The 23493-nt window shown below is 37.5% G+C and overlaps 1 protein-coding gene across 1 annotated transcript in view; it reads left to right on the forward strand.

Annotated features, from left to right (window-relative positions):
• r3hcc1l (R3H domain and coiled-coil containing 1-like) overlaps positions 1-23493 on the forward strand; it is a 59945-nt gene that overhangs the window by 11514 nt on the left and 24938 nt on the right. Inside the window, exons 4-5 of the mRNA XM_034188915.1 lie at positions 758-828; positions 923-1018. Of these exons, the coding sequence (XP_034044806.1) occupies positions 758-828; positions 923-1018 (167 nt within the window). The remainder of the gene's footprint in view (positions 1-757; positions 829-922; positions 1019-23493) is intronic.

Consider the following 23493-nt stretch of genomic DNA (forward strand, 5'->3'; position numbering starts at 1 on the left):
TACGTATTAAAGGATTAATAATAATTAGTTTATTATTATTCTGAGCTGTGTTTTCATCTTGTTTGTCCACTTCCAGCTCGCTTACTGTTAATTCCCAGAATTCAAACTCGTCAGTGTCATCAATTCGCCCGGAGAACGCTCCTTTTTGTCGCTCATAAATTCTTTGTTCACTTTTTGTTTTGTTTTACTTCGCGCTGTGATAATTGTAAACAAAGTCGCAAATCTGACATGTGATCCAGACCGATTGTCATGGTAACGGTCTGATATGGGGAAAATATCAGGCCGGACATCAGCCAATCAGTGCGCACGTACTGTTGTAGCCATATAATAATAATAATAATAATAATAATAACACTGCTTAACCTCGGCTAGTTTAGCATCATTTTTTATCTTATTTTCAGGAAAAATGCAGATGAGTCTGATATTTTTTTCAAATGGACAGAAGCTATCCGCTATTGACAATGAATTTTTTTTGTTTTTTTCTGAATAACTGGAATGGTATGAAACGAAATGTGCATGAATGTGATCCTCTTCACTGACCCATAATCCTAAAGTCACATGTAATCAGAAATATTTGTCTTGGTTTTTAAATGTTTTTTTTTTTTTGCACACTGAACATGAGAAATGCTTCATGAACAGTTTTAAGTTTCTGCATGTTTTCTTACACACAAGTTAAATTAAAGTGAAGCAGAAGCGTAGAGGAAGAAATTGTCAGTTGGTGGTGTGTGAAGACGGTAGTTTGTGTGTCCTTGTTTAGACGGAGGGGATTTGACATTAAGTGGATTGACGACACTCACGTTCTGGGTCTGTTCTCTAGCCCGATGGCAGGTTAGTGAGCCGGCGCATCCCAGTCACCTTCCTCTCACTATTCCTCAGTCTTCCAGAGGTTAATTTAGTTTTTTTTTTTTTTTTCCCCCTCCAGCTCGTGAAGTGCTGAGATCCAAACATCCACTACTGAAGGTGCGGCCTCTCTCCAAATCCCCTTCAGCCACCAGGACCAAGGCTCGAAGTTGCACTGGTACAAATGAGTTCACTGTTCGACTCTCGCCGTGGTCTCTCTGCTGCTGCTGTCTTTTATGGTCATGTGATTGACACGTGGAGGTGGTCTCTCACTCTCACAAACACACACACACTCATAGTAACTTTGGGATTAAGGACCTCTTATGGGGCTTGAATCAAGGACCCGTCGCCTTCCTGCCAACTGAAGCTGACCACCTTCTGTCAGTCTTCAGGTGCAGACACACGGCTTACTTGAGCAGGTACTGCATGAGCCATTCTGCTAGCAAACAGTTCATCCTTAAAGGTCATATCTCAGTCCAATCAACACTATCTTTTAAAAAAAATGATATACCAGACTGGTGTGGAGAGGTGGTGGTCTAGTGGTTAAGCGGTGGGCTTAACCACTTTTGTACTCTTTAATCATGATCGTTACTGAGTTTTTAACCCTCATGTGGTGTTTATATTGTTGTTACCCAGCCAGTGTTTCAGGGTCTGGTGGACCCGTTGCATTTTGTGGTTTTTAATGCCTCACAGTCAAACACTTTAATGTTAAAATACTCAACAGATGTTTACTTCATCCCAAATACAAGCAGTATAAACAGTATATATGGTTAATATTTACCTTTTACCTTTGTTAGATCACATTTATAACTTATTTAAAATGTAATAAAGAAAATCAGTTAAAATCAAGATATAAGTGGAAACAAATTTACAAGTGAAGCAAGGTTTTTCAAAATTACTTTTATTTCTTTGAACTCAGAAATTTAACCCATTCAGGTGCACAACACATGAACACATAACATATAAACATATTAGTCAAGACAACACATCAGCTCCATTGGACACATGGCCTTTAGCCACTAACCTGTACAACACATGAGGGGCAGAGTTTTACTGTGTGTGTGTGTGTGTGTGTTGCAGATATACTTTTTGCACTTGATGCACGTATATTGTGTTTTTCTGTCCATCTTGGGTCCACACACTTCGCACCGCTTCTTCTTGTTGCTGGTGTTCACAACCTAGAATAATGAAAAGATCAGGAATTTTACAAACACCTCTCTCTCTCACAAGACATGAGTGCCAGACGTACTGCAATAGCATCACACACTTAGTTCAGGCTCTGCAGATTGTAGTTCTGTAGCTTGGGTGGATAGGGCACCAGCATTCTCCTCCTGAATCATCCTCATGATGACTGCAGAGGCTGGGGTTCTGGGGACATGTCTTTCCTCGATTTGTGGTCTCACCAATGCCTTTCCCAGATCCTCGAGAAAGAGGTATCTCTTTTGGAGCTTCCCTCTCTTCCACTCTGGGTTCAGCGCAATCCAAATGACAAAGGCGTTGTATGCTGAGATGTTCATCATGTCAAAGAATATCACCAGTGGCCAGCGTAGAGTCCTCCGTTTGCAGCTGTAGGCCGTCACCAGCTTATCCATGTTGTCTACCCCTCCTTTTGTGGCATTATAATCCATGATGATGATTATTCCATCCCCCGTGCATTGTACTCATGAGTACCACATTTTTGCCTTTCTTTGGCACATAGGATACCAGGGATGTGTCAGCCATGTATGCAAACTTGGAAGACATGACAGGCCTGTTTTTTGAAGTCAGCAGTTGAGGTGGGAGCTCTGACTTGTTTTTCCGTATTGTTCCGACCATGGTCGCTTCCTCTTTAGGAGCTCCTCTCCCAGCTTGTATGAGGTGAAAAAATTGTCACGTGATGTTGTGTCCACTGAGTCCCTGACACGTCCAGAACGACTCTCATTCCATGGTTTTTCTCAGGGGCTCGTCCATCAGGTTTCTCTGTGTAGACTTGTAAGTTCCAAGCATATGAGGAAGTGACATCACAAGCAGCCCAGATCTTTATACCATACTTTGCGGGTTTAGATGGTATATACTGCCGAAAGGGACACCGGCCCTTAAATGGCATCAAATGTTCATCAGTGGTGACATTTGGCCCAGGGTTGTACAGCAGGGGGAGGCGACCCACCCACTTGTCCCACACTGTCCTGACGGCAGCTAGTTTGTCTCTTTGCCGTCGAGCTGGTCTGTCATCTCGGTTGTCAAAGCGGATAATCCTGGAAATTATGTGAAAGTTTTCCAGAGACATTGTTGCACGGAAAATTTCTCTGCCAGTTTCTGTATCCCACAGGGATTCTGCGGATTCCCCTTTGGACCTGAAAACTCCCGCAAGGATAAGAACCCCGAAGTAGGCATGTAAATGGGTTTGGCCAATTTCCTTCCACCTCTCTCCAAAAACACGTCTTCCTTCTAAATTAGTGCAGTCAAGAATAATTTTCTGGATGGAATCTGGGATGAAAAGCTCAAAAGAAGACTTGATGTCCTGTGTGTGAGTAACTGCCATCTGTGTTGGCCCTGGTTGCATCCTAATTATATTGGCAGCCTTGTAGGGTGGCTCTTTTCTTGGGCGAGTAGACCATTCAATTTCAAAATTTTTCGACATCCATATTTCCTCACTTGCTCCATGCTGACTGTCTTGTTCTGGTCTTGTGGCTGGCTGCTGACGGCCTGGTCCTGTGGCTCGTCTTCGTTTTGGAACTTGATGCTTGATCCCAACTTCTTCAGAGTCACTGTCAGACTCAGAATTTTCAGAAATCTGATCTTCAAATTCTGAAACCTCTTCTTCTAAATCCTCTCCTTCTACATCATCAGCAAAAATCAATTCCAGGGCCCTCTGCACAGAGTACCTTTTGGCCATGTTGATCGGTTGTGATAGGAAACCACACTGGCAATTCATTCATCTCTACAAGAGTCAGACAGAAGTCAGACTACCAGAGCAAGAATTTTAGCTGAGGAAGCTTCTGCGATTTGAAGCGAAACATCCTCACGTCAAGCAACCCAGTCCAGTCGAAGATTCAAGCTTCTCTAGTACACACTGGCAACCTATATTTATAGTGTACCGCCCCCTTATAGCAGATAGTGTGAGAAAATAAAGATTCCCGCAAGACAGAGGGTCAAGTCAAAGGGTCAAATGTACAGGAAAATGAGAGCAGACAGTGTTGATGCTTGAATGTTGCAACAATGTGTGGGAACTGCAGGTGCAGAAACACAAAACACATTTACAGTCACACTCTCTCTCTCACTCACACACACACACACACACACACACTAACAGCAGGTCCAGACAGGAGGAGGACAGAGTGTAGGTACACAGAACATTGATTTCCACACTTCTATTAGCTCTGGGTCCAGTGGACCCGAACATCTTATATGTAATAGAAATGTGTAGGGGGGGTGTACGGTGTGTGGTCATTAAAATTGTATTCTGATATATGCTCTTCACAGAAAATGAGCCAAGGCCAGTGAGTCTGAGTTTGAAAAAATAATTAATTGTATTATTTTTCTTTTAATAAAAAATGAAAACGGGTCCCACAGACCAGAACACCACACAGGGATTAAAATGCTTATAATAATAATAATAATAAATTTTATTTGTAATGCACTTTACATTTGACACCAAATCCCAAAGTGCTACAGTATAGAACAGAAGAACACAGAATACTATAAATCAATGTAAAAGCAATAAAACAGTAACAATAAAATAAAAATGATTAAACAGCAGCAGTTATTTAGCTAAAGGCCAGAGTAAAAAGGTAGGCTTTGAGTCCTTTTTTAAAAGCATCCACGGTCTGTGGAGCCTTGAGGTGGTCTGGGAGGGCGTTCCATAGACAGGGAGCAGCCACTGTCTGGCCCTGTCACCCATGGTCTTGAGCCGTGTCCTGGGCACGGCTAGACAGTGCTGTTGGCCTGAGCGTGTCCTAGTGGAAGTGTGTGGTGTGAGTAGTTCAGTGAGGTAAGTGGGGGCCACACTGTGGAGACAGTGAGTGTGCAGGAGGACTTTGTATTGAATACAGCAGTGAATGGGGAGCCAGTGGAGGGAGTGAAGAATGGGGGTGATGTACTCGTGCCTGTGCACCCTCATCAGGACCCTGGCAGCGCTGTTTTGGACATACTGGAGCTTTTGAATGCTCCTGCCAGAGATCCCAATGAGGATCCCATTACAGTAGTTCAGCCTGGAGGAGACAGACATGGACGAGCTTCTCTGCAGCAGGGAGGGAAAGAGAAGAGCGAAGTTTGGAGATATTATGGAGGTGAAAGAAGGCAGTTTTACAGATGGAGGTGACATGATTGTCAAAGCAGAGATGGGGGTCAATTTGACCCCCAGGTTTATCACAGAGGGAGAGAGGGGAATGTTGTGTCCAAAAAATGAAACAGGTGATTGGGGAGGAGCGGAGTTGATGGGGGGGTACCAGTTTGGATGGCTTGTGTTTTGGAGCCATTTAGCTGCAGGAAGTTTTGACTCATCCACGCCTCTATCTCCTCCAGGCAGGAGCTGAGGTGGGAGACTGTGACCGAGGAGGGACAAGGAGAGATGGTGAGGTAGTTGTGTGTCATCAGCATAACAGTGAAAATTAATTCCATGCTTGCTGATGACATGACTGAGGGGAAACATGTAAATGGTGAAGAGGGTTGGGCCGAGTATGGAGCCCTGGGGGACCCCACAGGTAACAGTGTGGGGTGTGGATCTTGCTTCCCCCAGAGCTACGCACTCGGTTCTGTCAGAGAGGTAGGAGTGAAACCAGTGAAGGGCAGTGCCAGAGAGACCTGTATAGTGCTGGAGACGGTGTAGGAGGACGTGATGGTCTACAGTGTCAAACGCAGCAGAGAGGTTGAGAAGAATGAGGAGGGATGTGGAACCGGAGTCAGAAGCCCTCATCAGGTCATTGGTGACTCTGAGGGCTGTTTCTGTACTGTGGGAAGGGCGGAAACCAGATTGGAATTTTTAATAAAGATTATTGGATTTCAAGTGATGATGGAGCTGGGAGGAGACAACTTTTTCTAGAATTTTTGCAAGAAATGGGAGGTTAGATATTGGTCTGTAGTTTGACAGAGGTTTGGGGTCCAGGGTGGGTTTCTTGAGGAGGGGTTTGATAATAGCAATTTTGAGGGTGTTGGGGACATGGCCTGTTTCTAGGGAGGTATTGATTATTTTTGTGATAAGGGGGCTGATGGAGGAGCAATGAGTTTTGAGCGGAGGTGATGGGAGGGGATCGAGTAGGCAAGTGGATGGTTTGGATCTATGGATGATCTTCTCGACCTCCTGCTGCGCCGCGACAGTGAATTGGGTAAGTATGTTTGTGACTGGTGTTATGGGTAGGTCGAGTGTAGTACTTTCGAGTGGTGAAAATGAGGTACGGATGTTATCTATTTTTGATGTGGAAAAATTGCATGAAAAGGTTGCAGTTTATTTCTGTATTGCTGTAGAATAAGGGGATGTGAGCATTGAGGATATGATTTATTGTGGAGAATAGTTTTTTGGAGTTACCTGTCCATCCATCCATCCATTTTCTTCTGCTTTATCCGGAGTCGGGTCACGGGGGCAGCAGCTCAAGCAAAGCCGCCCTCTGTGAACCACGGGGCACAACGGGTGAAATTTACAGTCCGGGTTCTTAATGGAGCAAGAGAGTCCAGGATGGAGGCAAGGTTAGCGTTGTAGAAGTCTATTAAGTTGTCAGTTGATTCATGAGGATGGGGGGAAAGAAGCTGGAGCTGTTGGCAGAAGGAAGTGGAGTCCATGTTTTTAATGTTCCTGAAGGTAATTTGTTGGGCCGGTTTGGTGGTGGGACAGGGCACAGAGATGGTAAATGTGACTGCCAGGTGGTCAGAGACACCGACATCATACACTTGTAATCTAGTGACATGGAGGGAGTCGGTTATTACAAGGTCTAGTGTGTGGGGCAAGTAACATGCTGGTCTAGATTTAAACAGTCCAGGGTTTCTTTAAAATTGGTGGCTAATTGACGGTTATTAGAATCCATGTGGATATTGAAGTCACCAGTAACCAGAATGTTTTTATGGGGTGTGCAGAGTGAGGTAAGTAGATTGTGCATGTCTGATATAAAATTTGGGTGTGGTTTGGGGGGACGATATATAAGGACTATTGTCAGTGGAAATGGTTTTTTACAGTTAAAAATCAGGGATTCAGAGGAAGCAAAACGGGGAGCGATGACGGGGGATAGTTCAAGATTACTGCTGTAGAAGGCGGCTAAGCCCCCACCTCTGCCAGTTGTACGGGCTCTCTCCATATAGCGGTACTTTGCAAAAACAATGTCGGACTCTGTAGTTTTCTCTGGGCCCCTCCCCAATCGGACCGGGAGTGACATGTTTAGCCGCATGTTCTCCTTGAATTGCTGGCTGTCTGAGTGGTGTCCAAAAAATGAGGTGGGCTTCACAGATAATTGGCAAAGCTTCTGGGGAAAACCTGGTCTTGTTAGGAGAGACGGCATCCATCCCACTTTGGATGGAGCAGCTCTCATTTCTAGAAATCTGGCCAATTTTCTTAAATCCTCCAAACCGTGACTATCCAGGGTTGGGACCAGGAAGCAGAGTTGTAGTCTTACACACCTCTGCAGCTTCTCTCCCCCTGCCATCCCCTCATTACCCCATCCCCGTAGAGACGGTGCCTGCTCCCAGACTGCCAATAACCAGCAAAAATCTATTTAAGCATAAAAATTCAAAAAGAAAAAATAATATAGCACCTTCAACTGCAACACAGACTAAAACAGTTAAATGTGGTCTATTAAACATTAGGTCTCTCTCTTCTAAGTCCCTGTTGGTAAATGATATAATAATTGATCAACATATTGATTTATTCTGCCTTACAGAAACCTGGTTACAGCAGGATGAATATGTTAGTTTAAATGAGTCAACACCCCCGAGTCACACTAACTGTCAGAATGCTCGTAGCACGGGCCGGGGCGGAGGATTAGCAGCAATCTTCCATTCCAGCTTATTAATTAATCAAAAACCCAGACAGAGCTTTAATTCATTTGAAAGCTTGTCTCTTAGTCTTGTCCATCCAAATTGGAAGTCCCAAAAACCAGTTTTATTTGTTATTATCTATCGTCCATTTGGTCGTTACTGTGAGTTTCTCTGTGAATTTTCAGACCTTTTGTCTGACTTAGTGCTTAGCTCAGATAAGATAATTATAGTGGGCAATTTTAACATCCACACAGATGCTGAGAATGACAGCCTCAACACTGCATTTAATCTATTATTAGACTCTATTGGCTTTGCTCAAAAAGTAAATGAGTCCACCCACCACTTTAATCATATCTTAGATCTTGTTCTGACTTATGGTATGGAAATAGAAGACTTAACAGTATTCCCTGAAAACTCCCTTCTGTCTGATCATTTCTTAATAACATTTACATTTACTCTGATGGACTACCCAGCAGTGGGGGAATAAGTTTCATTACACTAGAAGTCTTTCAGAAAGCGCTGTAACTAGGTTTAAGGATATGATTCCTTCTTTATGTTCTCTAATGCCATATACCAACACAGTGCAGAGTAGCTACCTAAACTCTGTAAGGGAGATAGAGTATCTCGTCAATAGTTTTACATCCTCATTGAAGACAACTTTGGATGCTGTAGCTCCTCTGAAAAAGAGAGCTTTAAATCAGAAGTGTCTGACTCCGTGGTATAACTCACAAACTCGTAGCTTAAAGCAGATAACCCGTAAGTTGGAGAGGAAATGGCGTCTCACTAATTTAGAAGATCTTCACTTAGCCTGGAAAAAGAGTCTGTTGCTCTATAAAAAAGCCCTCCGTAAAGCTAGGACATCTTTCTACTCATCACTAATTGAAGAAAATAAGAACAACCCCAGGTTTCTTTTCAGCACTGTAGCCAGGCTGACAAAGAGTCAGAGCTCTATTGAGCTGAGTATTCCATTAACTTTAACTAGTAATGACTTCATGACTTTCTTTGCTAACAAAATTTTAACTATTAGAGAAAAAATTACTCATAACCATCCCAAAGACGTATCGTTATCTTTGGCTGCTTTCAGTGATGCCGGTATTTGGTTAGACTCTTTCTCTCCGATTGTTCTGTCTGAGTTATTTTCATTAGTTACTTCATCCAAACCATCAACATGTTTATTAGACCCCATTCCTACCAGGCTGCTCAAGGAAGCCCTACCATTATTTAATGCTTCGATCTTAAATATGATCAATCTATCTTTGTTAGTTGGCTATGTACCACAGGCTTTTAAGGTGGCAGTAATTAAACCATTACTTAAAAAGCCATCACTTGACCCAGCTATCTTAGCTAATTATAGGCCAATCTCCAACCTTCCTTTTCTCTCAAAAATTCTTGAAAGGGTAGTTGTAAAACAGCTAACTGATCATCTGCAGAGGAATGGTCTATTTGAAGAGTTTCAGTCAGGTTTTAGAATTCATCATAGTACAGAAACAGCATTAGTGAAGGTTACAAATGATCTTCTTATGGCCTCGGACAGTGGACTCATCTCTGTGCTTGTTCTGTTAGACCTCAGTGCTGCTTTTGATACTGTTGACCATAAAATTTTATTACAGAGATTAGAGCATGCCATAGGTATTAAAGGCACTGCGCTGCGGTGGTTTGAATCATATTTGTCTAATAGATTACAATTTGTTCATGTAAATGGGGAATCTTCTTCACAGACTAAAGTTAATTATGGAGTTCCACAAGGTTCTGTGCTAGGACCAATTTTATTCACTTTATACATGCTTCCCTTAGGCAGTATTATTAGACGGTATCGCTTAAATTTTCATTGTTACGCAGATGATACCCAGCTTTATCTATCCATGAAGCCAGAGGACACACACCAATTAGCTAAACTGCAGGATTGTCTTACAGACATAAAGACATGGATGACCTCTAATTTCCTGCTTTTAAACTCAGATAAAACTGAAGTTATTGTACTTGGCCCCACAAATCTTAGAAACATGGTGTCTAACCAGATCCTTACTCTGGATGGCATTACCCTGACCTCTAGTAATACTGTGAGAAATCTTGGAGTCATTTTTGATCAGGATATGTCATTCAAAGCGCATATTAAACAAATATGTAGGACTGCTTTTTTGCATTTACGTAATATCTCTAAAATCAGAAAGGTCTTGTCTCAGAGTGATGCTGAAAAACTAATTCATGCATTTATTTCCTCTAGGCTGGACTATTGTAATTCATTATTATCAGGTTGTCCTAAAAGTTCCCTAAAAAGCCTTCAGTTAATTCAAAATGCTGCAGCTAGAGTACTGACGGGGACTAGAAGGAGAGAGCATATCTCACCCATATTGGCCTCTCTTCATTGGCTTCCTGTTAATTCTAGAATAGAATTTAAAATTCTTCTTCTTACTTATAAGGTTTTGAATAATCAGGTCCCATCTTATCTTAGGGACCTCGTAGTACCATATCACCCTAATAGAGCGCTTCGCTCTCAGACTGCAGGCTTACTTGTAGTTCCTAGGGTTTGTAAGAGTAGAATGGGAGGCAGAGCCTTCAGCTTTCAGGCTCCTCTCCTGTGGAACCAGCTCCCAATTCAGATCAGGGAGACAGACACCCTCTCTACTTTTAAGATTAGGCTTAAAACTTTCCTTTTTGCTAAAGCTTATAGTTAGGGCTGGATCAGGTGACCCTGAACCATCCCTTAGTTATGCTGCTATAGACGTAGACTGCTGGGGGGTTCCCATGATGCACTGTTTCTTTCTCTTTTTGCTCTGTATGCACCACTCTGCATTTAATCATTAGTGATCGATCTCTGCTCCCCTCCACAGCATGTGTTTTTCCTGGTTCTCTCCCTCAGCCCCAACCAGTCCCAGCAGAAGACTGCCCCTCCCTGAGCCTGGTTCTGCTGGAGGTTTCTTCCTGTTAAAAGGGAGTTTTTCCTTCCCACTGTAGCCAAGTGCTTGCTCACAGGGGGTCGTTTTGACCGTTGGGGTTTTACATAATTATTGTATGGCCTTGCCTTACAATATAAAGCGCCTTGGGGCAACTGTTTGTTGTGATTTGGCGCTATATAAAAAAAATTGATTGATTGATTGATAGCGGTACCCTGGGGGCACGCTTCATTCAGGGATAAATACGAGGTCTAGTAGAAAAATATCCGACCTTATTATTTTTTTCAAAAACCATATGGATTTGAATCATGTGTGATTGCGTCAGACAAGCTTGAACCCTCGTGCGCATGTGTGAGTTTTTCCATGCCTGTCGGTTGCGTCATTCGCCTGTGAGCAGGCTTTGAGTGAGGAGTGGTCCACCCCCTCGGCGGATTTTCATTGTCAGAAATGGCGGAATGATTTGGGCTTTTTTTCCATCAGAAGTTTTTCAGAAACTGTTAGAGACTGGCAGCTGGAAACCATTAGAAAAATTTATCTGGCTTTCGGTGAAAATGTTACGGGCTTGGTAGAGAATAAGGAGTGTTACTGTTGCTTTAAGGATGGCCCCCAGCGGCTGTGGGGTGTGCCGCGCTCCGAATCTGCCATCGACAGGCTGAACGACCCTTTCATTTCTAAACGGAAAGCTGTCTGGATCCGTGACCATTGTGTCCCATTTCTCTGATTATCACAAGAGCTGGACATCAACCATTTTCCGGCAGATTTCACTTTTAACAAGAGATTTTGTCATGGAAAGCCGAGCGGAGGCTGCGCGCATCACGATGGATTCGCTACTGGAGCGAGACAAAACCACCTCCGTTTTGGTCTCACAGGACGGCTTTGAGATGGCGTTCAGACAGCTGTCGGTGGTTTTTCCATCGAGTGATTATCCGAGAAATTGTGGATGTGCCTGACATGCCAGAACATGTCCCGTGAGGCTTCATCACAGCGTTGCTTTGCGCCATGCGGCACCGCGCGAAGCCTCCGCTCCTCTTTCTATGAAAAAAAACTCCTGTAACAGTGTTATGTGCCGTTCATTTCCAAACTGGACGCTGTGTTTTATCCGGGACGTCATCTGACCAGCACAGGAACTGTGAAAAGATGTGGACATTAGCACTTTTTCGGCACATTATCCACTCATCACTCAAAGCCTGCTCACAGGCGAGTGACGCAATCGACAGGCGTGGAAAAACTCACGCATGCGCACGAGAGTTCAAGCTTGTCTGACGCAATCACACGTGATTCAAATCCATATGGTTTTTGAAAAAAATAAGGTCGGATACTTTTCTAATAGACCTCCTATATTTCTGGCTGCTGCCATGTCTCCGTCAGCCCTTTATCCGTGATGTGGTCATGAATTAGTCCAGCTTTATTTGACAGTGACTGTATATTTAACTGTTCAACTATGATGGTGGACGTGATGTCTGATCCAGGATCCTGCTTTTTGAGAGGACGAAGTACACTGAGATCCACAACAGGTTTTCCAGTGCACCGCCAAGAGGGAGCGGCATTGAAATTATCACATTATACTATATTATCGCAAAGCGTTCTTTCTTTACGACATCATGCATGTTTTATAAGTCCGCGGACACTGATCTGTGTGTTAGAGATACAAATCAGTTTCCTCTGATCTGCGGAGTTTTGAGGAGAATAAATGCCACTCAAAGCGTAGCTGTCACGACAGTTGTCATAAAGCGGGACTGGTTGGTTGCTGCGGCGACACTGTGTGGCTCCTGTGCGACGCTTAAGATAAACGTAGCATGTGGACATTGCACACTTTTAGAACTTTCAAATTTTTAAAAGAAGAATTTTGCAGCATGTCTGTGTCACAGAGCGACATCAGACAGAGAGAAGATGGCAAGAAAGACGGTTTGAAAAAGTCTGATAAGGACAAGAATCTGTGGAATTGTTGCTGGTTTCATCAACACACCTGAAAGATAAACGGGAAAAGTGAACTGGTAAGAATTTTTTTCTCTGTGGAAAATAAACATTGTGCTGTTCAAACAGGATTTCAGAAAAGATTGAGCCTTTTTTCTTTCATTAATCTAGACTTTCTTTCATTGAAAAAAAAGACATTGTGGCTTTGAATGAATTTAGGCTACATGAATTTACACAACAATGTCAATTAGTTTTTATTAATCTAGACTTTCTTTCATTGAAAAAAAGACATTGTGGCTTTGAATGAATTTAGGCTACATGAATTTCCACAATAATGTAAATTAGTTTTTATTAATCTAGACTTTCTTTCATTGAAAAAAAGACATTGTGGCTTTGAATGAATTTAGGCTACATGAATTTACACAACAATGTAAATTAGTTTTTATTAATCTAGACTTTCTTTCATTGAAAAAAAGACACTGTGGCTTTGAGTGGATTTAGGCTACATGAATTTACACAACAATGTAAATTAGTTTTTATTAATCTAGACTTTCTTTCATTGAAAAAAAGACATTGTGGCTTTGAATGAATTTAGGCTACATGAATTTCCACAATAATGTAAATTAGTTTTTATTAATCTAGACGTTCTTTCATTGAAAAAAAGACACTGTGGCTTTGAATGAATTTAGGCTACATGAATTTACACAACAATGTAAATTAGTTTTTATTAATCTAGACTTTCTTTCATTGAAAAAAAGACATTGTGGCTTTGAATGAATTTAGGCTACATGAATTTACACAACAATGTAAATTAGTTTTTATTAATCTAGACTTTCTTTCATTGAAAAAAAGACATTGTGGCTTTGAATGAATTTAGGCTACATGAATTTACACAACAATGTAAATTAGTTTTTATTAATCTAGACGTTCTTTCATTGAAAAAAGACATTGTGGCTTTGAATGAATTTAGGCTACATGAATTTACACAACAATGTAAATTAGTTTTTATTAATCTAGACTTTCTTTCATTGAAAAAAAGACACTGGCTTTGAGTGGATTTAGGCTACATGAATTTACACAACAATGTAAATTAGTTTTTATTAATCTAGACTTTCTTTCATTGAAAAAAAAGACATTGTGGCTTTGAATGAATTTAGGCTACATGAATTTACACAACAATGTAAATTAGTTTTTATTAATCTAGACTTTCTTTCATTGAAAAAAAGACATTGTGGCTTTGAATTTAGGCTACATGAATTTCCACAATAATGTAAATTAGTTTTTATTAATCTAGACGTTCTTTCATTGAAAAAATACATTGTGGCTTTGAATGAATTTAGGCTACATGAATTTACACAACAATGTAAATTAGTTTTTATTAATGTAGACTTTCTTTCATTGAAAAAAAGACATTGTGGCTTTGAATGAATTTAGGCTACATGAATTTACACAACAATGTAAATTAGTTTTTATTAATCTAGACTTTCTTTCATTGAAAAAAAGACATTGTGGCTTTGAATGAATTTAGGCTACATGAATTTACACAACAATGTAAATTAGTTTTTATTAATCTACACTTTCTTTCATTGAAAAAAAGACATTGTGGCTTTGAATGAATTTAGGCTACATGAATTTACACAACAATGTAAATTAGTTTTTATTAATCTACACTTTCTTTCATTGAAAAAAAGACATTGTGGCTTTGAATGAATTTATGCTACATGAATTTACACAACAATGTAAATTAGTTTTTATTAATCTAGACTTTCTTTCATTGAAAAAAAGACATTGTGGCTTTGAATGAATTTAGGCTACATGAATTTACACAACAATGTAAATTAGTTTTTATTAATCTAGACGTTCTTTCATTGAAAAAATACATTGTGGCTTTGAATGAATTTAGGCTACATGAATTTACACAACAATGTAAATTAGTTTTTTATTAATGTAGACGTTCTTTCATTGGAAAAAGATATTGTGGCTTTGAATGAATTTAGGCTACATGAATTTACACAACAATGTAAATTAGTTTTTATTAATCTAGACTTTCTTTCATTGGAAAAAGACATTGTGGCTTTGAATGGATTTAGGCTACATGATTTTACACAACAATGTAAATTAGTTTTTATTAATCTAGACTTTCTTTCATTGAAAAAAAGACATTGTGGCTTTGAATGAATTTAGGCTACATGAATTTCCACAATAATGTAAATGAGTTTTTATTAATCTAGACGTTCTTTCATTGAAAAAATACATTGTGGCTTTGAATGAATTTAGGCTACATGAATTTACACAACAATGTAAATTAGTTTTTATTAATCTAGACTTTTTCATTGAAAAAAAGACACTGTGGCTTTGAATGAATTTAGGCTACATGAATTTACACAACAATGTAAATTAGTTTTTATTAATCTAGACTTTCTTTCATTGAAAAAAAGACATTGTGGCTTTGAATGAATTTAGGCTACATGAATTTCCACAATAATGTAAATTAGTTTTTATTAATCTAGACGTTCTTTCATTGAAAAAATACATTGTGGCTTTGAATGAATTTAGGCTACATGAATTTACACAACAATGTAAATTAGTTTTTATTAATGTAGACGTTCTTTCATTGAAAAAAAGATATTGTGGCTTTGAATGAATTTAGGCTACATGAATTTACACAACAATGTAAATTAGTTTTTATTAATCTAGACGTTCTTTCATTGAAAAAATACATTGTGGCTTTGAATGAATTTAGGCTACATGAATTTACACAACAATGTAAATTAGTTTTTATTAATGTAGACTTTCTTTCATTGGAAAAAGATATTGTGGCTTTGAATGAATTTAGGCTACATGAATTTACACAACAATGTAAATTAGTTTTTATTAATCTAGACTTTCTTTCATTGAAAAAAGACACTGTGGCTTTGAATGAATTTAGGCTACATGAATTTACACAACAATGTAAATTAGTTTTTATTAATCTAGACTTTCTTTCATTGAAAAAAGACACTGTGGCTTTGAATGAATTTAGGATACATGAATTTACACAACAATGTAAATTAGTTTTTATTAATCCAGACTTTCTTTCATTGGAAAAAGACATTGTGGCTTTGAATGGATTTAGGCTACATGAATTTACACAACAATGTAAATTAGTTTTTATTAATCTAGACGTTCTTTCATTGGAAAAAGATATTGTGGCTTTGAATGAATTTAGGCTACATGAATTTACACAACAATGTAAATTAGTTTTTATTAATCTAGACTTTCTTTCATTGAAAAAAAGACACTGTGGCTTTGAATTAATTTAGGCTACATGAATTTACACAACAATGTAAATTTGTTTTTATTAATCCAGACTTTCTTTCATTGGAAAAAGACATTGTGGCTTTGAATGAATTTAGGCTACATGAATTTACACAACAATGTAAATTAGTTTTTATTAATCTAGACATTCTTTCATTGAAAAAAGACACTGTGGCTTTGAATGAATTTAGGCTACATGAATTTACACAACAATGTAAATTAGTTTTTATTAATCTAGACATTCTTTCATTGAAAAAAGACTGTGGCTTTGAATGAATTTAGGCTACATGAATTTACACAATAATGTAAATTAGTTTTTATTAATCTAGACTTTCTTTCATTGAAAAAAGACATTGTGGCTTTGAGTGGATTTACAGGAATTTACACAACAATGTAAATTAGTTTTTATTAATCTAGACTTTCTTTCATTGAAAAAAAGACACTGTGGCTTTGAATGAATTTAGGCTACATGAATTTACACAACAATGTAAATTAGTTTTTATTAATCTAGACATTCTTTCATTGAAAAAAGACACTGTGGCTTTGAATGAATTTAGGCTACATGAATTTACACAACAATGTAAATTAGTTTTTATTAATCTAGACTTTCTTTCATTGAAAAAAGACATTGTGGCTTTGAGTGGATTTACAGGAATTTACACAACAATGTAAATTAGTTTTTATTAATCTAGACTTTCTTTCATTGAAAAAAAGACACTGTGGCTTTGAATGAATTTAGGCTACATGAATTTACACAACAATGTAAATTAGTTTTTATTAATCTAGACTTTCTTTCATTGAAAAAAGACACCGTGGCTTTGAGTGGATTTAGGCTACATGAATTTACACAACAATGTAAATTTGTTTTTATTAATCTAGACTTTCTTTCATTGGAAAAAGACATTGTGGCTTTGAGTGGATTTACAGGAATTTACACAACAATGTAAATTAGTTTTTATTAATCTAGACTTTCTTTCATTGAAAAAAAGACACTGTGGCTTTGAGTGAATTTAGGCTACATGAATTTACACAACAATGTAAATTAGTTTTTATTAATCTAGACATTCTTTCATTGAAAAAAGACACTGTGGCTTTGAATGAATTTAGGCTACATGAATTTACACAACAATGTAAATTAGTTTTTATTAATCTAGACTTTTTCATTGAAAAAAGACATTGTGGCTTTGAGTGGATTTACAGGAATTTACACAACAATGTAAATTAGTTTTTATTAATCTAGACTTTCTTTCATTGAAAAAAAGACACTGTGGCTTTGAATGAATTTAGGCTACATGAATTTACACAACAATGTAAATTAGTTTTTATTAATCTAGACTTTCTTTCATTGAAAAAAGACACCGTGGCTTTGAGTGGATTTAGGCTACATGAATTTACACAACAATGTAAATTTGTTTTTATTAATCTAGACTTTCTTTCATTGGAAAAAGACATTGTGGCTTTGAATGAATTTAGGCTACATGAATTTACACAACAATGTAAATTAGTTTTTATTATTGTAGACTTTCTTTCATTGGAAAAAGACATTGTGGCTTTGAGTGGATTTAGGCTACATGAATTTACACAACAATGTAAATTTGTTTTTATTAATCTAGACTTTCTTTCATTGGAAAAAGACATTGTGGCTTTGAATGAATTTAGGCTACATGAATTTACACAACAGTGTAAATTAGTTTTTATTAATCTAGACTTTCTTTCATTGAAAAAAGACATTGTGGCTTTGAATGAATTTAGGCTACATGAATTTACACAACAATGTAAATTAGTTTTTATTAATCTAGACGTTCTTTCATTGAAAAAATACATTGTGGCTTTGAATGAATTTAGGCTACATGAATTTACACAACAATGTAAATTAGTTTTTATTAATCTAGTCGTTCTTTCATTGAAAAAATACATTGTGGCTTTGAATGAATTTAGGCTACATGAATTTACACAACAATGTAAAGTAGTTTTTATTAATCTAGACTTTCTTTCATTGAAAAAAAGACATTGTGGCTTTGAATGAATTTAGGCTACATGAATTTACACAACAATGTAAATTAGTTTTTATTAATCTAGACTTTCTTTCATTGAAAAAAAGACATTGTGGCTTTGAATGAATTTAGGCTACATGAATTTCCACAATAATGTAAATTAGTTTTTATTAATCTAGACTTTCTTTCATTGAAAAAATACATTGTGGCTTTGAATGAATTTAGGCTATATGAATTTACACAACAATGTAAATTAGTTTTTATTAATCTAGACTTTCTTTCATTGAAAAAAAAGACATTGTGGCTTTGAATGAATTTAGGCTACATGAATTTACACAACAATGTAAATTAGTTTTTATTAATCTAGACTTTCTTTCATTGAAAAAAAGACATTGTGGCTTTGAATGAATTTAGGCTACATGAATTTCCACAATAATGTAAATTAGTTTTTATTAATCTAGACTTTCTTTCATTGAAAAAATACATTGTGGCTTTGAATGAATTTAGGCTACATGAATTTACACAACAATGTAAATTAGTTTTTATTAATGTAGACTTTCTTTCATTGAAAAAAAGACATTGTGGCTTTGAATGAATTTAGGCTACATGAATTTACACAACAATGTAAATTAGTTTTTATTAATCTAGACGTTCTTTTATTGAAAAAATACATTGTGGCTTTGAATGAATTTAGGCTACATGAATTTACACAACAATGTAAATTAGTTTTTATTAATGTAGACTTTCTTTCATTGGAAAAAGATATTGTGGCTTTGAATGAATTTAGGCTACATGAATTTACACAACAATGTAAATTAGTTTTTATTAATCTAGACTTTCTTTCATTGAAAAAAAGACACTGTGGCTTTGAGTGGATTTAGGCTACATGAATTTACACAACAATGTAAATTAGTTTTTATTAATCTAGACTTTCTTTCATTGAAAAAAGACATTGTGGCTTTGAGTGGATTTACAGGAATTTACACAACAATGTAAATTAGTTTTTATTAATCTAGACTTTCTTTCATTGAAAAAAAGACACTGTGGCTTTGAATGAATTTAGGCTACATGAATTTACACAACAATGTAAATTAGTTTTTATTAATCTAGACTTTCTTTCATTGAAAAAAGACACCGTGGCTTTGAGTGGATTTAGGCTACATGAATTTACACAACAATGTAAATTTGTTTTTATTAATCTAGACTTTCTTTCATTGGAAAAAGACATTGTGGCTTTGAATGAATTTAGGCTACATGAATTTACACAACAATGTAAATTAGTTTTTATTAATCTAGACTTTCTTTCATTGAAAAAAGACACTGTGGCTTTGAATGAATTTAGGCTACATGAATTTACACAACAATGTACATTTGTTTTTATTAATCTAGACTTTCTTTCATTGGAAAAAGACATTGTGGCTTTGAATGAATTTAGGCTACATGAATTTACACAACAATGTAAATTAGTTTTTATTAATCTAGACTTTCTTTCATTGAAAAAAGACATTGTGGCTTTGAGTGGATTTAGGCTATATGAATTTACACAACAATGTAAATTAGTTTTTATTAATCTAGACTTTCTTTCATTGAAAAAAGACGTTGTGGCTTTGAGTGGATTTACAGGAATTTACACAATGGAAATTAGTTTTTATTCATCTACACTTTCTTTCATTGAAAAAAGACATTGTGGCTTTGAGTGGATTTACAGGAATTTACACAATGTAAATTAGTTTTTATTAATCTAGACTTTCTTTCATTGAAAAAAGACATTGTGGCTTTGAATGAATTTAGGCTACATGAATTTACACAACAATGTAAATTAGTTTTTATTAATCTAGACTTTCTTTCATTGAAAAAAGACACTGTGGCTTTGAATGAATTTAGGCTACATGAATTTACACAACAATGTAAATTAGTTTTTATTAATCTAGACTTTCATTGAAAAAGACACTTTGGCTTTGAATGAATTTAGGCTACATGAATTTACACAACAATGTAAATTAGTTTTTATTAATCTAGACTTTCTTTCATTGAAAAAAGTCACTGTGGCTTTGAATGGATTTAGGCTACATGAATTTACACAACAATGTAAATTAGTTTTTATTAATCTAGACTTTCTTTCATGGGAAAAAGACACTGTGGCTTTGAATGAATTTAGGCTACATTAATTTACACAACAATGTAAATTAGTTTTTATTAATCTAGACTTTCTTTCATTGAAAAAAGACACTTTGGCTTTGAATGAATTTAGGCTACATGAATTTACACAACAATGTAAATTAGTTTTTATTAATCTAGACTTTCTTTCATGGGAAAAAGACACTGTGGCTTTTAATGAATTTAGGCTACATGAATTTACACAACAATGTAAATTAGTTTTTATTAATCTAGACTTTCTTTCATTGAGAAGAAGACACTTTGGCTTTGAATGAATTTAGGCTACATGAATTTACACAACAATGTAAATTAGTTTTTATTAATCTAGACTTTCTTTCATTGAGAAGAAGACATTGTGGCTTTGAATGAATTTAGGCTACATGAATTTACACAACAATGTAAATTAGTTTTTATTAATCTAGACTTTCTTTCATTGAGAAGAAGACACTTTGGCTTTGAATGAATTTAGGCTACATGAATTTACTCAATGTAAATTAGTTTTTATTAATCTAGACTTTTTTCATGGGAAAAAAGACACTGTGGCTTTGAATGAATTTACAGGAATTTACACAAGAATGTGTGGCTTTTTACTATAAGATATGTTGATATTTTACCGTGATTTTTTAAAATATTCTACAATCTTTAGCTGTGGTTTTTGACATGGTTTAACAGTTTTTTCAGTCATCATGAATTTCATGTAGTTTAACTGTTCTGAGTTAATGCATAATTTGGTTTACAATTAAAAGGAAAATCATTCCACGTCCTACTTCCTTGTCTTATTCTGTTATTTCACCATCATCATTGACGGTTCAAATGAAAGGTTGAATCGAGGATCATTTAAATATGCACTAATTTTGAGATTTGTTCTTCCAGGAGATGTTGAAAATTTATCAGCAGATGAAAACTTAATCTGGTTTCTGGGGCCCCACAAGGCTCTAGACCTCGGCTCCTCGGGGGGGGGGTGCCTGCGAATTTTCCTCAGATTTCACAATTTTCATTTCACAGCCCTGCCTCCTAAAACACACATTTTAACCATTTTGATGTTTTCACTGTCAAAGTCCACCAAAAACATGGGAAAATTCAGTTTTTCCCCCATTCGTTAGAGTAGAGGGCCTGGAGGGGGCAAGGCCCTGTGTGATGTCATCAAAGTCCACCTTCATCACAGCTTCATGTTTCATGACGTCATTTCTCAGAACACATTGTCAGAGTTAAACCTGTTAAGACAACCCGAACATCTGAATACAGAAAATGACCACACAAGACACTGATTCTTTCTTGCATGCAAGGAGAGCAGATGATGGGACCCCTCCCTCTCCTCATCTGACTCTGAAGGGCCCGTCCCTGCTTTCCTCCTTTTATTCAGACCCAAACATAAGAGGTAAAAAAAAAAAAAACAAGCACAAAAACAACTCAGCCACTGTCTCCATCCAGATAAGACATTATTATGGGTTTCATGATAGTCAAAACAGAACTGGTTACAGCTGGCTTTCACAGGGCTCAACGTTCCCGTTCAAGGACGGTCAGCTAATTAAAAATACAATACTCGGCTCACAAGATTTACGCTCTGACATTCCTCAAAGGCAGCAGCAAGAGGTCATTTCACACAACCATGATCAGGATTTCATTTGGGAAATGAAAACCCTCAACCAATGTACAAGAAAGTCCTTATAATAATGACATTTTAAATGATAACAAATATTTACAATTTCTCTAACACACATGGAACCAAATATTAAAAAAAATACATCACTGTTTCCATCATTTATTTTATTTGTTTAGAATAGTCAGCTCATTTGGCATTTTATTTACTACTGACACATTTTATTTCCAATTCAGTTAACAACTACTGTAATTGATTAATCTATTGATTATTTTCATTGGTTGATAAATCATTTGGGCAACTTTCCAATATACACTCAACAAAAATATAAACGCAACACTTTTGGTTTTGCTCCCATTTTGTATGAGATGAACTCAAAGATCTAAATCTTTTTCCACATACACAATATCACCATTTCTCTCAAATATTGTTCACAAACCAGTCTAAATCTGTGATAGTGAGCACTTCTCCTTTGCTGAGATAATCCATCCCACCTCACAGGTGTGCCATACCAAGATGCTGATTAGACACCATGATTAGTGCACAGGTGTGCCTTAGACTGCCCACAATAAAAGGCCACTCTGAAAGGTGCAGTTTTATCACACAGCACAATGCCACAGATGTCACAAGATTTGAGGGAGCGTGCAGTTGGCATGCTGACAGCAGGAATGTCAACCAGAGCTGTTGCTCGTGTATTGAATGTTCATGTCTCTACCATAAGCCGTCTCCAAAGTCGTTTCAGAGAATTTGGCAGTACATCCAACCAGCCTCACAACCGCAGACCACGTGTAACCACACCAGCCCAGGACCTCCACATCCAGCATGTTCACCTCCAAGATCGTCTGAGACCAGCCACTCGGACAGCTGCTGAAACAGTCAGTTTGCATAACCAAAGAATTTCTGCACAAACTGTCAGAAACCATCTCAGGGAAGCTCATCTGCATGCTCGTCATCCTCATCAGGGTCTCGACCTGACTCCAGTTCCTCGTCGTAACCGACTTGAGTGGGCAAATGCTCATATTCGCTGGCGTTTGACACGTTGGAGAGGTGTTCTCTTCACGGATGATGCGAAGGAGATGTGTTGCACTGCATGAGGCAAATGGTGGTCACACCAGATACTGACTGGTATCCCCCCCAATAAAACAAAACTGCACCTTTCAGAGTGGCCTTTTATTGTGGGCAGTCTAAGGCACACCTGTGCACAAATCATGGTGTCTAATCAGCATCTTGGTATGGCACACCTGTGAGGTGGGATGGATTATCTCAGCAAAGGAGAAGTGCTCACTATCACAGATTTCGACTGGTTTGTGAACAATATTTGAGGGAAATGGTGATATTGTGTATGTGGAAAAAGTTTTAGATCTTTGAGTTCATCTCATACAAAATGGGAGCAAAACCAAAAGTGTTGCGTTTATATTTTTGTTGAGTATATAATAATCAGAAATTCTTCTAATATAATTTCTCAACTTCATATTTAGACATTTTCCATTTCATGCTACCCATGTGTGTCCTCAGATCAGACACGGTCTCCATCGTCTCAGTCCACCCATTTCTGGCCTGTGATGGACTGGTGTCCCCTCCAGGGGGAGTTGTAGAGTCTCATCTGCTTCATGCTGCAGAATTGTGAGGCAACTATGGGGGTAAAAAAATTACTGGTATGCAGTTTGTCATCTTCTTAAGACACAACAGTCAAGTCTGGGAGATGCACTCTGCAGCATCCATGAACGCAGCGTTTGCATCACCACAGCAGCAAATCAGAGAAAAGTTGTTTTCAGACTCTTTCACAATGGTTACATTTGAAAGCACAAACATGGCCATGTCTCCCTCCTGCTCAGCCCCACCCTCGGTCACTGAAGCA

The sequence above is a fragment of the Thalassophryne amazonica genome, chromosome 15 (assembly GCF_902500255.1).
Source record: "Thalassophryne amazonica chromosome 15, fThaAma1.1, whole genome shotgun sequence".
NCBI lineage: Eukaryota > Metazoa > Chordata > Actinopteri > Batrachoidiformes > Batrachoididae > Thalassophryne > Thalassophryne amazonica.